The sequence below is a fragment of the Vigna umbellata genome, chromosome 1 (assembly GCF_029865625.1).
Source record: "Vigna umbellata cultivar VRB3 chromosome 1, Vumbellata_1.0, whole genome shotgun sequence".
Classification (NCBI taxonomy): domain Eukaryota; kingdom Viridiplantae; phylum Streptophyta; class Magnoliopsida; order Fabales; family Fabaceae; genus Vigna; species Vigna umbellata.
In genome coordinates this window covers 32,743,572-32,762,214 of record NC_142165.1, presented here as the reverse complement: position 1 = coordinate 32,762,214, position 18,643 = coordinate 32,743,572, and the positions used below count along the sequence as shown (strand labels likewise).

General features: G+C 36.4%; 2 protein-coding genes across 5 annotated transcripts; both read left to right on the top strand.

The window, feature by feature from the left end:
• Positions 1–1,038: 1,038 nt before the first annotated feature.
• Positions 1,039–6,537, top strand: LOC124822843 (cryptochrome-1-like). 3 transcript variants are annotated; one of them, XR_015783216.1, is made up of 5 exons: positions 1,039–1,856; positions 2,355–2,573; positions 3,324–4,030; positions 4,755–5,649; positions 5,751–5,883. XR_015783216.1 is itself a non-coding variant. In XM_088102895.1 (5 exons), exons 1-4 carry the CDS (start codon positions 1,544–1,546, stop codon positions 5,565–5,567), a joined length of 2,052 nt encoding a protein of 683 aa, XP_087959021.1. In that variant the 5' UTR covers positions 1,039–1,543; the 3' UTR covers positions 5,568–5,602; positions 6,062–6,537. The 3 variants fall into 3 exon arrangements, 2 of the variants coding, with proteins under 2 accessions (XP_087959021.1, XP_047150980.2); XM_088102895.1 differs by lacking the exon at positions 5,751–5,883 and adding an exon at positions 6,062–6,537 and having other exon boundaries at positions 4,755–5,602; XM_047295024.2 differs by lacking the exon at positions 5,751–5,883 and adding an exon at positions 6,062–6,537 and having other exon boundaries at positions 1,043–1,856; positions 4,755–5,563.
• Positions 6,538–14,769: 8,232 nt separating this feature from the next.
• Positions 14,770–17,424, top strand: LOC124822761 (putative protein phosphatase 2C 10). Of its 2 annotated transcripts, none has more exons than XM_088102894.1 (6): positions 14,770–15,131; positions 15,258–15,403; positions 16,132–16,371; positions 16,460–16,736; positions 16,820–16,923; positions 17,094–17,424. In XM_088102894.1, exons 2-6 carry the CDS (start codon positions 15,365–15,367, stop codon positions 17,232–17,234), a joined length of 801 nt encoding a protein of 266 aa, XP_087959020.1. In that variant the 5' UTR covers positions 14,770–15,131; positions 15,258–15,364; the 3' UTR covers positions 17,235–17,424. The 2 variants fall into 2 exon arrangements, with proteins under 2 accessions (XP_087959020.1, XP_047150803.2); XM_047294847.2 differs by having other exon boundaries at positions 14,778–15,131; positions 16,820–16,974.
• Positions 17,425–18,643: the final 1,219 nt, after the last annotated feature.

Here is an 18,643-nt window from a genome sequence, read left to right as displayed (position 1 = left end):
GGACATTTGATTGTTACAACCAGCAGGTTATCATTTTTTTTTTAAATATAACTCTCACAAACAATAAGAAAACACTGATAATTGAAACACTAACTTGTTTAAACATTCCGAAAATCAACAACTAAAAAGGACAAAGAAAGGTATAAAGCACAGAAAATTAAGAGTAAATTATCATGAAGTATAACGAGTCATAATAATAATAAGTGTTTATTCTTTATACTTTTTTTTACAGTCACACTAATTTTTTGTTGGCGCTGTAATTTCATTTTACATTCCTGGTAAAACTTAATCTCTTGTTACAATAAATACGTTATCCGTACAAAATAAAAAGCTCGGTACCAGAAAAATTAAATACGTTACGACATTATGTCCTCATCAGTTTTTTCAGCGTATTAAACAGTGTTCTACTATTATATAAAGCCGTGGGTTACATCTCAATTAATTAAGAAAGTTCCAAACTACTGAATAATATATATTGGTTATAAGTTTTTACACCGTACATGCACTAAAAAGAATTGATTAGCACAAAAGAAGTAACCAACCCGAATCGTTGCGTAAAGGTAACAAACGTATCACCATTGACTTTCAGAAAGAAAAAAACATCTACGTATGGTGGAAGAGTTTGACCATTCCTTCTTAGTTTTGTTCTACATTTGCAAGTCTACTATGATACAAATGAATCTTGTTCAGTGGGTGAGTTCAGGAAAAAGGTAACGTAGTTTGAGAGTGGTGGCATGATGAAAGGGTTGGTGGGGTTGTGAGCAGAGAGAGTCACGAGATAGAAAATGTAACGTAAGTACGCTGAAAAAGAAAAGTTCGTAAATTTTGAAGAGGCATGAGATGAGGCAGTTATAGGCACAAGCACTGTGTATCTGTATCCATCATTTTCTGATTCCGCGTCATGTCACTTGGATGGAAATAGAAGAAACTAGAGACGTAGATGTGATTTGTTTTTGTTGCATAGGATAATAGAAATACGAAAATCTACGTGACATAAAAAAGGTGTGGTTGCGGTTTGCCTATCAATTCATTGTATCCCCACAACGTTGGCCAATCCTCTTCACTTGTTCTTCCTCACATCCCATCTCTCTTTCTCTCTCTACTTGGACCCCGTCCTCAGTGTCTCTTCTCTCTGGTTGCAACTTGGGTGTGAAAGGACCAAAATACGAATTTTCTGGAAAAAGAAATCAATCCCCCTTCCCAGAAGAAATGCCAAAGTGTGGGAGAAAGGGGAATTAAAAGATAAGTGCCAAGCCTCAAAGTTGTCTACCCAAATATCAGATTGTGCTTTTTACCTTCTTATGGCCTATAATCTCCCTCGGTAAAGAAAACCAAAAAGGAATAAAAAAAAGTGGGAGAGAGAGAGGGAGAAGTAGAGAACAGGAGAGAAAAAGATAAGAATAGTAAGCTAGCATTTTTTGGTGTTGTTGTTAAGTCTCAGTACTCAAAGGGAAAGGATTAAGGAAAGAGATCTGGTATATGGTTGTGTGTGTGAATAATAGAGTGCTTGAGGTTGTGGTGTTGGTGAAGAATATTTTTGAAGATGTCAGGAGGAGGATGCAGCATAGTGTGGTTTAGGAGAGATCTAAGGGTAGAGGATAATCCTGCACTGGCTGCAGGAGTTAGAGCAGGAGCTGTTGTTGCTGTTTTCATATGGGCTCCAGAAGAAGAGGGTCAATACTACCCTGGGAGGGTCTCTAGGTGGTGGCTCAAACAAAGTTTGGCTCACCTTGATTCCTCTTTGAGAAGCCTTGGCACTCCCCTTATCACCAAGCGTTCCACTAATAGTGTTTCTTCCCTATTGGAGGTCGTTAAGTCCACTGGGGCTACTCAACTCTTTTTCAACCATTTATATGGTGAGTTTCTGTTTTTTCCTTTTCTTACATGGCCTACTTTTCATGCTTATTATGTATCATATATGGTTCTTGTGTTTTCTAGTGCAACTTCCTTCCTTTTTCTTTTAGATTATTATTGGTTATCATATATCATCCTACCTTGTTTAGTTTTATTCAATTGTTTTTTGAGGGTTTATGAGAAAACCTCTAGATTGCTACCTAAAGATGGTCTATGATTATAGCAGATTCATTGCTCAGTTATGACCAACATCATTACAGATTGTAGGATCCTTAATTCTATCAATTATAGTTCTTTGTTTCTATGATTATTTGGTGAACTTTCTCTTTTATAGTTTGTGTTATGGTTGTCTGAAATTTTCTTCTTCCTATAACCTGCCTTGTCATTTGTAATTTCTACTTATAACGTTGGATTTCCTTTTTCATAGTTTCATAAGAAAAGTGAAGTTCGTCACTACAGCTTCATGATGATATCAAAGTAAGTAACTATCTGTGTTGCAGATCCATTGTCACTTGTGAGGGATCACCGAGCAAAGGAGGTTCTGACTGCACAAGGCATTACCGTCCGTTCATTCAACTCAGACTTATTGTATGAACCATGGGATGTGAATGACGCTCATGGCCAACCATTCACAACTTTTTCTGCTTTTTGGGAAAGATGCCTCAGCATGCCTTATGACCCACAAGCACCTCTTCTCCCACCTAAAAGAATTATTCCAGGTCTACTTTTATTCATTTTTCTTCTCAGCCTCACATTATTTGTTTTTATTAATTTATTATTGATTGGGGCCAGCTGCATAAGTCATTCACCTTTTGTGGTTCTAGTTTGAAGTCCGCACTTCAACAAATTATCCAAATTGGGAAACACATCGATGTTTTTAACCACTTAAAATGTTCCTATGTAACATAGCAAAAAGGTAAAAAAGTAAAATCATAATACTATTTAAAGAGATGGAGCTTTTTTAAAATTTTAAATGCAATTCAAAGTTCATAGATCATTCTGTCAATAGGCTTCCACAGTAGGTACTTCCAACCATTAATTGTAAAATTGTAAAAGTAAAGAGGCAACAAATACTCTATTCAGTTATTACAGCTGACATATTTTGGTTATCTAGATATGCAAGCTTTATGAGTTTGGTCTGAAAAAATATTCTCTTTTGTAGTCAAGCAAAATGTGATTCAGATAGTTCTTAGTTCAACAGAAAAATGGCATGTAACGGTGGTCTAATTTATTCATGCACTTTGGGTGATTAATGGACTAAGTTATTGTCAAAAAAGTTGGGAAGACCATTGCTATTCTTTCATTATTGATGAATTGAATCAAGAACCAATGTAATGATCCTATTTTTGTACACTACACAAGTATGTCAAATGCACTTCAGCATGTTTGATACGTTGTTTTTCTATTTAGCACCGTCATTTGTCATGAATTTCATTTGCATTATGTTAATAATTGTTTCTTTGTTTCAGGTGATGCTTCAAGGTGCCCTTGTGATATGTTGGTGTTTGAAGACGATTTAGAGAAGGCAAGCAATGCGCTTCTTTCTCGAGCATGGTCACCGGGGTGGAGCAATGCTGACAAGGCATTGACGGCATTCATAAACGGTCCTCTGATTGAATACTCAAAGAATCGTAGGAAGGCTGATAGTGCCACAACCTCATTTCTCTCTCCACATTTGCATTTTGGTGAGGTGAGTGTAAAGAAAGTGTTCCATCTTGTCCGCATTAAGCAAGTGTTTTGGGCCAATGAAGGAAACAAGGCTGGTGAAGAGAGTGTGAACTTGTTTCTCAAGTCTATTGGTCTTAGAGAGTATTCAAGGTACATCAGTTTCAACCACCCCTACAGTCATGAGAGGCCCCTTCTAGGACACCTTAAGTTTTTCCCTTGGGTGGTGAATGAAGGCTACTTCAAGGCTTGGAGACAAGGCAGAACAGGGTACCCTTTGGTGGATGCTGGAATGAGAGAGTTGTGGGCAACTGGTTGGTTGCATGATCGGATACGTGTTGTGGTTTCAAGTTTCTTTGTGAAGGTGCTTCAGCTTCCTTGGAGATGGGGAATGAAGTATTTCTGGGATACCCTTTTGGATGCAGATCTTGAGAGTGATGCTCTTGGTTGGCAGTACATCTCTGGTACTCTCCCTGATGGTCGCGAATTTGATCGAATAGATAATCCACAGGTGCAGTTGCTTCTGTGTATAAACTGCATAATCTTGCTTTGTGTGGATGTCTAAATGTGTATGATCATCTGTGTACATGTTATGATTTTTTTTTATATATATTTAAAAGGAAAGCAATGTCACGAGTTTCATAATCTTGTTATTACTTTTCTGGTTTGAATAATTTGTGCCGAGTAAAAGACTCTTTTGTCCACCACTAAGGTTTTGTACAAGTGAAATGGAACAAAAAGTACTTCCGCCCTCTTCTCTGAACTCTCTTAAATATTTATGGTTTGAATTTTAGATGAAGGCTAAAGGTCTATCCCAATATTGATTACATTTCAGCGAGTAGAGAGAGGTTTCATTTGTCTGATCTGGAGTGATGCCTTCTTTTAACTCTGTTAACTGTTTGAAAGTAAAAATTCTCGGCATGGACAATACAACACTCTGGCCTATTTTTCCTTATCTGAACTTGTTCATATTGAAAATTTGAGATGGTCATTCATATCACTCCAATACGGTTGATTAATCATAACTAATGAGTTAATATTTGACTCAATCATCACTATGTTTCTTCAATTTTGAGGGCAGTTGGATTGAAACTAAATATATTGATTATGATTTATGAACTTTGACATTGACACTTTTAGACTTGAGCTACATGTTAATATCTGCCATTTGAATGCTTAAAGATGATAAATAACTTGTAATTGATAAACTCATGTGAGTTGTTTTTTTTTCTCAGTTTGAGGGGTATAAGTGTGATCCAAATGGAGAATATGTTCGACGCTGGCTTCCTGAACTTGCTAGATTACCAACTGAATGGATACACCATCCGTGGAATGCACCAGAGTATGTACTACAAGCTGCTGGAATTGAACTTGGTTCAAATTATCCTCTTCCCATTGTAGGAATAGATGCTGCAAAAGTTAGACTGCAAGAAGCACTTATACAAATGTGGCAACAAGAAGCAGCTTCAAGAGCTGCAATTGAAAATGGAACGGAGGAAGGGCTTGGAGACTCATCTGAATCAGCCCCTATTGCTTTTCCTCAAGACACACACATGGAAGAAAGACTTGCTGAACCTGTTAGGAACAACCTACCTCATGGTACTCGGCGCTACGAGGATCAGATGGTCCCAAGTATGACTGCTTCCCATGTGAGAGTGGAAGAGGAAGAAACATCTTCAGACCTTCGAAACTCAGCAGCAGACAACAGAGCCGAAGTTCCTACAAATGTGACCACACAAGAAAATGCCAGAGAGACAGTGAATCAAGGAGGGCTGCTGAATGTAAATAGAAACACTCGAGTACAGAATAATGCTACTGAAATGTGGCTGAGAAATGCGGCTGAAGATTCCACAGCAGAATCGTCAAGTAGTACTAGGAGAGAAAGGGATGGGGGTGTAGTTCCAGTTTGGTCTCCCCCAGCATCTAACTTCTCAGAACAATTTGTAGATGATGAAAATGGTATTGGAGCCAGTTCATCATACTTGCAGAGGCAGCATCCTCAGTCCCATCAATTGATGAACTGGACGCGGCTACCTCAGACTGGGTGAGATTTCCCAAAGCAAGTGAAAAGATAAATACATATGTGTGTTCTGTGCTTCATGATAAACTTTTTCATTTCAACTTTACAAGGTCATGTTCTGCAACCATTTGGTGATTTTGGAAATAGTGTGGCTAACCTGCTTGTGTTCTATTTTCTTAGCCTCACTTTTTTTGGGTTTTTCACTCTTCAGATTCTCCTCTTCCCAAGTACAAGATAAGTTGTAGAATTTTGCTACATCTACAAACACTTAGGGAAGGCAATATTTTGGTCTGTTTGATGATGTTTTTGGCAATGGATTATCTGCAGTAACTTTACCACATTAATTTTACCACTGCATGATATTCGAACGTTGCAATAAATTTTTAGTATATAATCGATGTTTGAAAGAACAAATGGTGGATCATAACACTTGACCATGTCTACTTTTTCTAACCGTTCCAATTGTTTCTGATCTAATGTTATGATATTTTCATCTTGTTACAATTAACACTTTAATTACAGGTAATTCAGAGCTACAACGTGGTGATTAGTATCAGGGAGATGAAGAATGCAGTCTCCCCTCATCTTTTGGGAAAAGTGGGATGGCAAACCTGGTATTGGACATACATGTGATCATTTCCTACATCCTTGAACATGTCTTGACACATGATTAACGGCTGACCTCGAATGTGCATGAAAATTTCAGTTCATGCGGGCAGTAATTTCATCTGCAGTGCCTTTTGCGCTCTTGTACAAAATTTTTAGGCCTACTGTATAGTATAATTTGTGTTGTGGAGGAGAAAGAGCCACTATTCGAATTGGACCTTTGGTCCTCTCTTAAACTCAGGGTTGTGCTTATCATTTGAGGTAGTTAGTTATTTACGTTTCCTGTCCGGTAATCCTGTACATTTATTTTGACTGCTGTAAAGTGCATTAATCTCGGTGCTCAGATCTCCAAAACTTCTCTATATGGCAAACTAAAAGGCATTGCCAAGACACTTTTGGTTCTTGCTTTCCTGTCCTTGTATTGCTTATTCCTTAAGTTTCCTATGGTTGAGTAAAGATAAACCAATAATTGGAACAATTTAGTAACTTACTTCTCATCTAAATTCTATGAAACATTGGGAACTTGCATTTCTAAGGAAATACCTAAAGCAATCATTTACATCTTAAAGGTGAATGATTATGATTAAATATGTTAATATTACAACAGCATGGTTCAGGTTGGGATCTGTAAATATTACAGATCCCAAATTATTATAATTATGATTTACCTGCAAGAATATATTCTAGGTTGACTAACTCGTCACTGAAATTGCACCTATTGTTTTGTAAGAGCAAGACTTCTTATTCCAAAGAGATTTTTCTCTGTTCCAATCAAATAAAGGCACCAAATCAGTTCCTGCCTCAAAAGCCGGCAACAAATGCTAGATTTATACATAGGAGCAATTTTGTTCTTCCTAAGTAAAAATTAAACCATTCACTTTGGAGACAAAGATGCTAAATTGTAACCACTGATTGGAAAATTGTCCGAAAATATTTAATAAATTAATGATTTGTAGGATATGTACATTCATTATTTTTCGTACTTTTACTATTTTGCAATTCTTTACTTTTCTCTCCCAATTGCACTGTGCAGCAATCTTTCTATAGGAAACCACAAATTTATGCTCAACGATAAAAGAGTTTAAAATAGCATAGATATTAAATTATTTCCTTGACAGTGTAAAAGGTGAGCTTATATCATCAACAAACAAAAATGGTTAGAAATCACTTTTCAGATTTCAATATAAAAGTTGGAAAAATCACCATACGTGGCAATTTAAGATTACTGTGTATGTATTACTTTCAACAAAAGTTGATTAATTTTTTAAATTGATATGCTACAGTAGTTTTGGAGCAGAGAAATAGAGATGAAAGATAGCTATTAAAATTCATGGAAAATTATAACTAACAGTACCCTCTGTGATCAGTGGCAACACCACGAATTGTGAGCATCAGTATGAAAGTGATTATGAATTCGCACACTAATGCTTCAAGATCAGAAGTTGAGGTTTAGTATTAAGTCACTGTTATTCCAATATCCACCTTGTCATGACACAACACTTTGAGGGTAATAGGTGTAGCACCGATCATCTGGCACCTAGGAAACAACAGGAAAAAGAAAAGAGATACCAGCGGAAAATCAAAGTTTGAACATGCAATAATCCTGTGTGACTGAATAACATAATTGGGATTAGTTGAAAATTGCACATTCATGAAAAATAAAAAAAGTTGAGTCACATGTAGAAAAAAATAGACCCGCAAACATTTAACCTTAAAGGTGGTGTCCTGCTTTCTTATGAGTAATTAACTCGTACATTGGTGGTAAATCTCCCTAGTTTATCTCCTAAAGAACATTGTTATACTGGTTTGACAATTATATATGGGGCATCTTGATTATCTTTATGTATATACACATTATGTTTTAGTGGTAGCTACCTTTCGGATGTTAGATGCAGAGTTTTGAGATTCATGTATAGCTTTGCGTGCTAGTTCAGTGGAGAATTCTTAATTATACGAAGAGTCAACGTTAACTGATAGTGAATCAGCGGTTATAGCTAGCTAGCACTTCTTGAATGCCAAACTGCACATTCTTATTCTTGTATATGCAGACATGCCGTGTCTGTTTCAGTTAAATGACTATTCAGAACTACGAGTAACACACTTTCTAATACATGTGTGTTAAAATTTATTGAAAACCAAAACACTTATTTTGGAGTTCATTAAATAAAAGGTAAGACTCAATTTTGTTATTTTAACAAACATCAATCAATAATAGAAAATATAATGTAGAGGGTGTAATTAGAATTTTTCAATAAGCTTTTCTTAAGGAATTAAGGGTGCTGCATATTAAAACCTGACTTTGATATATGACTAGTAGAACCTTTTTTTCATTCACGTACCTACAACAATAGAAGGTTGAAACCATTACGGGTATCATGGTATATGTCATCTATGACCTATGGTTCACAGGCTGAAGTCAACATGAGATTTCAATTTGTAATGTAATGTTAGGAAAAGTTTGTTAAAAATAATAACTCCCCACATAAATGAAGGTTAGGTAGTTGACAAAAGGAAAAGAAGAGAGAAACACTAGAGTTCGAAATCCATGGTCGGCAAAAATGTTTTTTTGTTGAGATGAAAACTTTGCATGGAAACCACATATATCACTCCAAACAATCTTAGAAAAATATTATGATGGCGGTGATTATGATGCACCTGTAGGATAGTAACTTTGTGCAGATCAACCGTTTGATATATTGGTTGCGCATGAAGTACGGTACTATGGCCACACTTATTAGTGTCAAGGGCTACCTTATACTAGCAAAAGTAAACATGTAGTAAAATATTGACTTAAAAACGTTTTTAAGTGTACTTAGATGGCAACGTTCACCCAACCTGCGGCAACGTTCTCCTCAACCTGCGACGTCCCGGAGACGAAGGAAAAGAAGCAGAGTGAAAGAAGGAAGTGTTGCTGAGATCTTGCACGTGGGTTACGGAGATCCTTTTGGAACACAAACCTCACTTCTACTCTGTTTTATAACTATAGGTTCCATTCACTGAGCGAGTTTTCGAGAAAAATGGTCTATTGAAACTTCTGATTTCGTTGGGCAAGATAGACAGGGCATTAAAATTATATAAAAATATTAAGTTAGAATGATTTTAATGTACTAATTAAAGCATTCATTCTTTTTTATATAAAATTTGTAAGAATATAAAACATTGTGTTTTAGAATTAATGTGTTTAAAATGGTAAAATTCGATTATTTTAATAATAAAATTTTAAAGTATAAATAGAATTTTTATAAAAATGTTTTATTATTTAAAAACATACATAACTTTTAGAAACTTTTTCTAGAGTTTTATCTATTTTTTCTCAGTAATAGTTTTTACGATACGTTCATCATTTTGAAGATCAGACATGATAAGATTTCTCTTTGTGTGAGTTCATCAAAATCAATCGATCGGTTTCTTCAGTAAGGTAAGCTAGTTTTTTGTCTATTCTTGTTTATTTGTTATTTTTCTACATGTAACTCTTTTTGACTCGAAAGTAGTGTTTGAGTTATCTTTGCTAGCTTTTGTTGATCAGCGGTCCTTACCATGTGCGATGATTGTGTTTGTGTTGTTCATAAGGGTATATTGAGCTTCATGTGCGTCTGAGGGTGTTATAAACGTTGTTGAGTTGTTTGATTTTTCTTTCAAGTAAGGGTAGCTAGTTGCTTTATTATGCATAAGTTTGAAATTTTTCATGTTTTTGCATGTTGATTGAATTTGATTCATGTGTATACATGAATTAAATTGTATAATTGAGGATTGAATTGGGTTTGCTTGTTGTTTGAATATGTGCCATTGAGAGAACTAAAGAGTTGAACAATTGAACAAATTGGTATAAGTTTTAATATGTAAAAGTTATTTTGAACTGGTAGATATATTATATCTTTTATCTTTTAGTTAGTTTGTTATTATTTCTCATTCGTATTTTGGGCTTAGCCCATATTTCTTCTATTATAAATAGAGAACCCTATGTGTGTATTTTACACAAGGAAGATTAATCCAAATATAGTTTTTCACTATATTCAACATGGTATCAGAGCAGGTCCTCTGATATCTTCTTGTGGCCTCTACTGTCTGCCGGCGGCCGTCCAACATGGCCGCCGGCAGCCCCTAAAATTTCAGTCGGCAGTCCATTTTCTCTTCTTCTCAGTGCAGCCAGTCGCCGACCATCGCCGTTTTTCGCTACCGTCGCTGCTATCGTTGTCGCCGCCACTTTCCGCCGCCGGTCGCCGTCACAGTTTCGACCGGTGACCAGTAGATCTGAAGCGTCTCCTCGAGCGACGGCCAACCCCGCCAAAGACAAGCACAGACTCCGCTCAACACGCCTCCATGTGTTGCCTTCTTCTCATCAGATCTCGGGCGCGTGTTCTACACACGCTGCCTTTCCGGTGTCGGAGTTTCACCGCGACACCTCCATAGCTCTTGCCGGACCTCCCTCTCTCTGTTCAGACCTTCCAAAGCAGTCATTGCTGCCATCTTCGTCTGTCTTTGTCTCCGCCGTTGATTTATCCAGGCGCTGTTTTCCATTGTCCGCGCCATTTGTCGTTGTCCGTGCCGTTTGCCGCTGTCCGCACCGTTTGCCGCTGTCCGGCCGTTTGCCACTGTCCGGCCGTTTGCCGCTGTCGGCCGTTTGCCGCTGTCGGCCGTTTGCCGCTGTCGGTTGTTTGCCGTTGTATGCTTCCAACCACTGTAGGCCCCATCACCTCGTCAGTTAGTGATGGCAGTCCCTGTAGTTTTGTCGCTTCCAGCCACTACAGGCCCCATCAGTCAGTGATGACAATTTAGTCCCTACAGTTTTATAGCTATCATCCGCCGCTGCAGTCGCTACCGTCTCAAACAGACGCAACTATGTGAAAAACTATATTTGGATTAATCTTCCTTGTGTAAAATACACACATAGGGTGCTCTATTTATAATAGAAGAAATATGGGCTAAGCCCAAAATACAAATGAGAAATAATAACAAACTAACTAAAAGATAAAAGATATAATATATCTAACACTCCCTCTCAAGCTGGAGCATACAAATTGTATGAACTAAGCTTGGAATAGATGAACTCAGTGTTGAACTAGATGATTTGTCTTCAAGAGTGTGAGGCAAACATAGATGGACTAATAGCAGCTTGTGAAACTTCAACTTCAAAAGTGGATGAAGGAGAGCAGTGGTGGACAATGACAAACTGCAAGGACTGATTCCCAATCAATGATGGATGAGTGACGGGATCAACAGTGGTAGCTGAAAGCTAAGAGCTACAAAACTGCAGGGACTACACTAAATCCTCATCAATGATGGCTGGGTGACGGGATCAACAGTAGTAGCTGAAATCTACAAAACTGCAGGGACTACACCCATATATATGTGACTTGCAGTGTCTTGGAAACGTACTCCCCCTTAGTGTGAAGGGTAGAAATGTGGAATATCACAGTTGCTGGACCACTAAAACAAAACAAAATATTAAGCTACAATGCTGAAACAAAGGCATCAAAGATCCAAAGACATGTTGGAGGTCCAAAATTCTTTGTTGGACAACTCCCAAGTGGTGATACTTAGCAGTGTATCACAAGAAGATCAGACTAAACTCTAGCCCAAGAAGAAATGACGCAGTTGCGTCTGTTTGAGACGGTAGCGACTGCAGCGACGGTTGATAGCTATAAAACTGTAGGGACTAAATTGTCATCACTGACTGATGGGGCCTGTAGTGGTTGGAAGCGACAAAACTGCAGGGACTACACCCATATATATGTGACTTGTAGTGTCTTGGAAACGTACTCCCCCTTAGTGTTAAGGGCAGAAATGTGGAATATCACAGTTGTTGGACCACTAAAACAAAACAAAATATTAAGCTACAATGCTGAAACAAAGGCATCAAAGATCCAAAGACATGTTGGAAGTCCAAAATTCTTTGATGGACAACTCCCAAGTGGTGATACTTAGCAGTGTATCACAAGAAGATCGGACTAAACTCTAGCCCAAGAAGAAAACCAACTCTCTGAAAAAGGAACACCAATTTGAGCAATTGATCAGGTTGAAGTTCACTTAAATCACAAAAATGAGTTTATTGTCAACTAATATAGCACTGAGCGATACTAGTTGAACATTGAGCGCAAACTTAACTGTGCAAGTTTGGGAGCATTTTAGTTTAGACCATTGAACATCCCTTTTTTCCATTGACCATTTTAGCTTACCGATCAATGTTATCTTGTATTGCAAGTTTGGAGTAATTTAACTCCAAGACGTTGAGAAGCATACGAGTGTCGTTAAGTGTGAACTTTTGTGAGAAGAATGGTGTTGAACGTCAAGATTATTGTTGAGCGCCACCTTTTGCAAGAAGTCTGATGATCTAACTCTAGATTGTCAAAATATGAAGACAGTGATGGAAGAACTCACTGCATAGAATACTAAACTCATTGAGCAGAGGGCTGAGTTAGTCCAAGAGAAAGATGCCATGTTGCCAAAAACGATGAGGTCGGTCGAGTGCTCCTCAATCAGCACAAGGTTGGTTTCAACAAGGCCTTCGCTCAGGCTGCCTTCTTCTACCGGATCGCATTGGACGAAGGCAACTTTGAAGTCATGAAGGACTTTCACAAAAGGCAATTGATGAAGATCAATGAAATATCTTTAGACGAAGAGGTTGAGCCAAATAAGGAGGTCGTTGCTGTGGGAGATGACTAGGTTGTTAAGGATGAGGAGGCTACAGGCAATTCTATGGGTGACAATGGTTGAGACGAACCCCACGAATAAAGCTTCTAGCTGGGGAAGGATGTATTTATTATTGTTTGGTTCATAAGCCAACAACTACTTTTTGTACACCATACATAGTTAATGAAATGTTATTTCTTTCACTGGTTGCGTTATTTATTTCTTGCTTTTCGCTTTTAACTAAATTGTCCTATTACATTGTTTTCTTCACGAGTCTCTTAAAATCGATCAATTTAAACTTAATTGCAAAGCCGATAAGAAATAACTGCAAAGAGGAACGATCGGTCAAACAATTTGTTGAGTTGAGCGACATTGAGTCAAGTTGAACTTTTCTTAAGTTATCTAACAATCTGATCAACATGGGTTCACTAGGTGAACTTTTCCTTCACTAAGTTCTCTTTCGACCAAGCGACCAGGGTTCACTTTGGTGAACTCTTCCTTCACTAATTCAGTGTATGTTCGACAGTGGCTCACTTGGATAAACTCATCATTCACCGATTTGTTTAGATCGAGGGGCATGGGTTCTTTACAGAACTCTTCCTTCACCACCTTGTTGTATGATCGGTAGGGGCTCACTTAAGTGAACTCATCCTTCATCGATTGGTTGGGCAGGGTTCTTTATAGAACTCTTTATTCACCACCTTGATATGTGATCCGCAAGGGTTCTTTACAAAACGTTTCCTTCACCACCTTGATGTGTGATCAGTAGGGACTCACTTAAGTGAACTCATCCTTAACCGATTGTTTTGGAATGAGGGGCAGGGGTTCTTTACAAAACTCTTCCTTCACCACCTCGATGAGTGATTAGCGAAAGCTCACTTAAGTGAGCTCATTCTTCACCAAGTTAGTGGTGTAGTAAGGGTTCACTTGAGGGAACTCTTCCTTCACTGACCGATTATTTGGATTCATTGGACCGAGCGATAAGGGTTCTTTACAGAACTTATCCTTCACCAACTCAATGAGTGGTCGGCAGGTTTTCACATAAGTGAACTATTCCTTCACTAACCTGTTAAGACTTGACCTGGACCACACTTGCACTCATTTTCTTGAAAAAAAAGACTTTATTGCATTATTTGTAAGGAATATTACATAAGGTTTGTTTGGTCAACGGTCGAGGTCAACAATTCAAAGTTTAGTGAGTCATCTAAAGGCTGAAGGTTGTCTTGAAGTCAAGTTCTAGTGCAATTGCTCGTCCAAATCATTAGAGGGTATTTTCATAAGACACTTCGATGTCAAAGTTAGATCAATGTTGACAGTTAGAAAGTAATGACACAATAAATGTAAAATCACCTACCTCCTTACCTCGAACTTGTATTTATAGGTTTTAGAGTAGACTTTTAATTAATCAGAGTCTAATAACAGATAATTACACTTTACTTTTAAACTTATGAGCATTAAGATTAATTGTGTTTGCTCCTAGTCCACTAGTTTTGCTAATGGTTCCTTGTTTGATTTGCGACTAACCAAGTCCTACGATACCGTTTATAAATATATTTATGATGTAATAATTATGTATTGTCTTTATGGATTTATCCTTAAATTTATATTTTATTATTTAATATTTTCACGTGGATACCAGAATATATTTGAATTAATTTGAAATTACTCTTATATCTCATTTTCTTTTATTGCATAATAGGATGTGTTTAGCTTAATTACAACCAAATAAGTATTTGCATTTTTTAATAATTTCACTCATTTCAAATATAAATTGTTTTAAGAATCAAAACATTATATGGGTTGGACAACATAAATTATTCACTCTTTCAAATTAGCATTTGGTCAAATGAAAAAAAAAAATATATATATATATATATATATATATATATATATATATATATATATTTATATATATATATATATATATATATATATATATATAAGAAAGCCAGGTAAACAGTGTACAACGCGCAAAGAAGAGTTTCTCAGTCTTTGTCTTGTGTCTTGGCACGAATATTTACATTTTTGTTTTTTCACTCACATATGGTAGGGCCACGTTTTAAGGTTCCCAAAACGGTTGAAGAATGTCAAAACTGAAGAACACAAACATCCTTAAATTCCCTCCTTTCGCAATCTTTTATTAATTTCCTTTTTTCTTCACACTCACAAGTTTTCAATTCTCAAATGCTGCGTGTCACCTTTATCTTGCTTCTTCCTTCGTCATTATAGTTATCCCATATAATTGGTTGTGCAAATAATGAGAATTAAGAAGAAACAGGGAGAGAAAAAGAGCAAGAACTATCCAACCAAAGAAGAACAAGTTGAATCATTTAGCAGTTCTAATTGGACCAGTAAGGTGGCAATCACTAATACTAAAATTTGCATATTCCTTGTTTTAAGCTTCTTCTTCTGTCACAGATAGCCTTTATGGGGTTTCAGAGTAGTTTTCTATGATAACCTTTGTGTTTATTATTTTTCACAGATAGTGATTCTCAGGAAGGCCTGTGATTTTGAGAAGTGGGTTTCTTTCTCCAAAGTGGTCTATGCTGAGAATTCTTTGGAAAAATATTATTTTTACTAGTTTTTGTCATGGGTATATTATGCTGCTTTGAGTCTTCTTTCTCTAAGGTAAGAATGTAACATCTCCAGTTGTATTCTCTTCTCTAGTGCTTTTATCTGAACGTTTTATTTAACTGTATATTGAGTTTGAAGGCAATTTAACTTTTGTGAGCACTGTTTTGGTTTTTAGATGATTGATGGCTTTTTTGGTTCACAATAATAACTTATTTCATTCGGTTATGGAGAGAGCTTTTGAAGAATACGTGATTTTTACCGAACATACTTCAACTTGAATATCCATGTCTGTATTCACTTGTTATTCAATAATTTCGGGAAAAAAATTGAATTTTGTTCTGAGATTAGTTTCTGTATTACAGTAAACTTTAGTTGTATGAAATCATTGATATTCCCTGTTTAGATTATCTTGGTCCCCATTCTCATTGTGGGAAGGGAGGCATATGGTACCTCATCATGTGGGTGTCCCTTTTCTTTTTCTTCAATTTTAATGTTTGACTAGTAATTTCAATTTGAAGCAGAAAACTAGTTCTGTCGCAATCCTTGCTTTTGCTGGATTTTTAAATTGATTAGGAGGGGTAATAAAAGTGTTTCAATATACAGGAAAAAAAAATGTCTTTAATCCCACCACATGATTTACCTAAAAATGTTCCAAGGTCCTATCAGAGAGTTTACAAGTTGTTAATTTTTAGAGTGTATTTTTGTCCAATCATTGTTGATGGATAGAGACATCATTAGTTTTTCTCGAAATTTTCTTTTACTTTGTTTTCAATACCTTGTAGGTTGTAGGTTCTGGTTCTTCATCCAAAACAGGTAAGGGGAAAAATCATAAGGGGTCAATAAAGTATGGTTTCACCCTAGTAAAAGGGAGAGGTAACCATCCAATGGAGGATTACCATGTTGCAAAGTTTGTTCAGATGCAGGAAAAAGAAGTGGGTTTGTTTGCTATTTATGATGGCCACAGGGGAGATACTGTGCCTTCCTACTTACAGAAACATTTGTTTTCTAGCATTTTAAAGGAGGTTGTTACTTTTGAGTTCCAGAGTATTATCTATGCTAGTTTGATCATAATCCTGATGACAATCTTGAACTTTTTCACTTGTATGGTAGGAAGAATTTTGGGATAACCCTGCAGAGTCTATATCCAAAGCATATCAGAACACAGATCAGGAGATTCTTTCACATAGTTCTGATCTGGGGCATGGTGGATCGACAGCTGTAACTGCAATATTAATCAATGGCCAAAGGTTATGGATAGCTAATGTAGGAGATTCACGCGCAGTTGTTTCAAGACAAGGTCAAGCAGTGCAAATGACAACAGATCATGAGCCCAACACAGAGCGAGGCATCATTGAGAATAAAGGAGGTTTTGTCTCCAACATGCCAGGTACACTGAAGTTGGTTTTGTCTACTTTCAAGTTGTAAAGCATGCCGACAATAATACTAGTTAGTGATCTTTGATTCATGTAGGTGATGTGCCTAGAGTAAATGGGCAACTTGCTGTTTCTCGTGCATTTGGAGACAAGAGCCTCAAGTCACATTTACGATCAGACCCTGATGTGCAGACTACTGAGGTAGATATTGATATTGATATTCTCATCCTTGCCAGTGATGGACTTTGGAAGGTGAATCATAGCAACCCATGCATTTTTTTTAAATGAAAAAAACATGTAAGGCATAAATGGTTATTTTTATGGTATTTGCCTCTAAAGCATAACATGTTACTTTGCATGTGCTAAATCAGGTAATGCCTAATCAAGAGGCAGTGGATATTGCTAGAAGGATCAGAGACCCTCTGAAAGCAGCTAAGAAATTAACAGCTGAAGCATTAAGAAGAGACAGTAAAGATGATATCTCTTGCATTGTTGTTAGATTTAGGTGTTAATATCTTTTGAAGAGTTGCTGAATACAATTTATAGCAACAATAAGGGTAATATGAATTTCTCTCTGCATAGAAGACCAATTTATGGACTACAGCATACAACAATTCACACATACATGGTTTGGATTAGTTCTGACTGAATTCTTTAGGTGATTTGTCAAATGGAGAAGTAAAGGTATTTGAATCTTTGAAATTCCTTTGTTGGTAATTTTTTTTTGTCGTTTGTGATTGTTTATTGATTTTGTTAAGTGTTAACTTTTTGGAATCGGCTGTGTTGGGTTTAGTAATATTTGATTTGATTTTGATAGAGATAAAATAGATATAGGTAGTTTTGATTTTCCTTTTATTTAGAAGAGTATTATTTTATTTTATTAATATAAGATAGAGATAGATTATTGTTAGTTTTTATTATTTGTACTTGGCCCAAGGCTCTATTTGCCCCTATTTAAAGGTTGTCAAGGTTCAATGAAAAATAACCCCAGTGAAATGAAGAGTATTATTATTTATGTGGGTCACGTTTTCCCAATAATGGTATCAGAGCCGATGGTTTCTCTTGGTGACTGGCTCAGACGAGTATAATGATCCCTATACCGAAAGTCTTCCTGGCAAAGGGTATCCAGGTAAGTTCCGTTAAGATACGGCGGTTGGAAAGGGCTACTTGTAGTTGGGGTTGGTTAGGAATGCTTCCGCTGGAAGGAGAATTTAAAAATTTGAAGGAGAAAGTGGCAGATCAACTCGGCAGAAATGGAGAGTCGCTGCCTGCCAGTCGAGTTGTGGAGAAGAGTTTGAAATCATTGATAGATGATTTTGAGAGTTTTGTGTGCGTCGTCGAGGAGTCGAAGGACCTATCATGGTTGAAAACTTTGATCAAGTTCTGAAGGCGTACCGGCAGCGGAGATTTTAGCCACTAGTTCAAGTGCTTCAGGAAAAGTTTCACCTGAAGGGGAGCCTACTGAAGGAAGGAAGAATTTAAGTTTATGGGGGAGTTTGTTGGGATAAACTTAAATTTTAGGGATTCATTAAAATCTTATTTTATTAGTGTCAATACCCAATTTCGTCCGGATTATTTTTATAGTTTTATTGCATTTTGGTTGTCGCATATTTAACCTTTTTATTATTCATTTACCTATTTCCTTTTTTAGTTCTATTTATTTCATCTTATTGTTTTTATTACCCTTTTTCTTTATTGCTTATTTTGTTTTTATTCTATCTCTTTTTATTTATTTTGCTTTTTTTTCCTTTTATTTATTTATTTATTTATTTTTTATTTTTATTTTTATTTTCTTTTAATTCTTCGTTTTAATTTTAATTCTTTTTTTTATTTTATTTTTATTTTCTTATTTTTTGATTTATTTTAATTTTAATTAAATTTTTATCTTTTCATTTTGTTTATAATTAAAAAATTATTATTA

Excerpts from the sequence above, each read along its gene's own strand:
- LOC124822843 (XM_088102895.1), top strand. The coding sequence starts at position 1,544 with ATGTCAGGAGGAGGATGCAGCATAGTGTGGTTTAGGAGAGATCTAAGG. Across the intron at positions 2,574-3,323 it reads ACCTAAAAGAATTATTCCAG|GTGATGCTTCAAGGTGCCCT; the intron begins GTCTACTTTTAT and ends TCTTTGTTTCAG. Across the intron at positions 4,031-4,754 it reads ATCGAATAGATAATCCACAG|TTTGAGGGGTATAAGTGTGA; the intron begins GTGCAGTTGCTT and ends TTTTTTTCTCAG.
- LOC124822761 (XM_047294847.2), top strand. The coding sequence starts at position 15,365 with ATGGGTATATTATGCTGCTTTGAGTCTTCTTTCTCTAAG. Across the intron at positions 15,404-16,131 it reads TTGAGTCTTCTTTCTCTAAG|GTTGTAGGTTCTGGTTCTTC; the intron begins GTAAGAATGTAA and ends AATACCTTGTAG. Across the intron at positions 16,737-16,819 it reads TTTTGTCTCCAACATGCCAG|GTGATGTGCCTAGAGTAAAT; the intron begins GTACACTGAAGT and ends TGATTCATGTAG.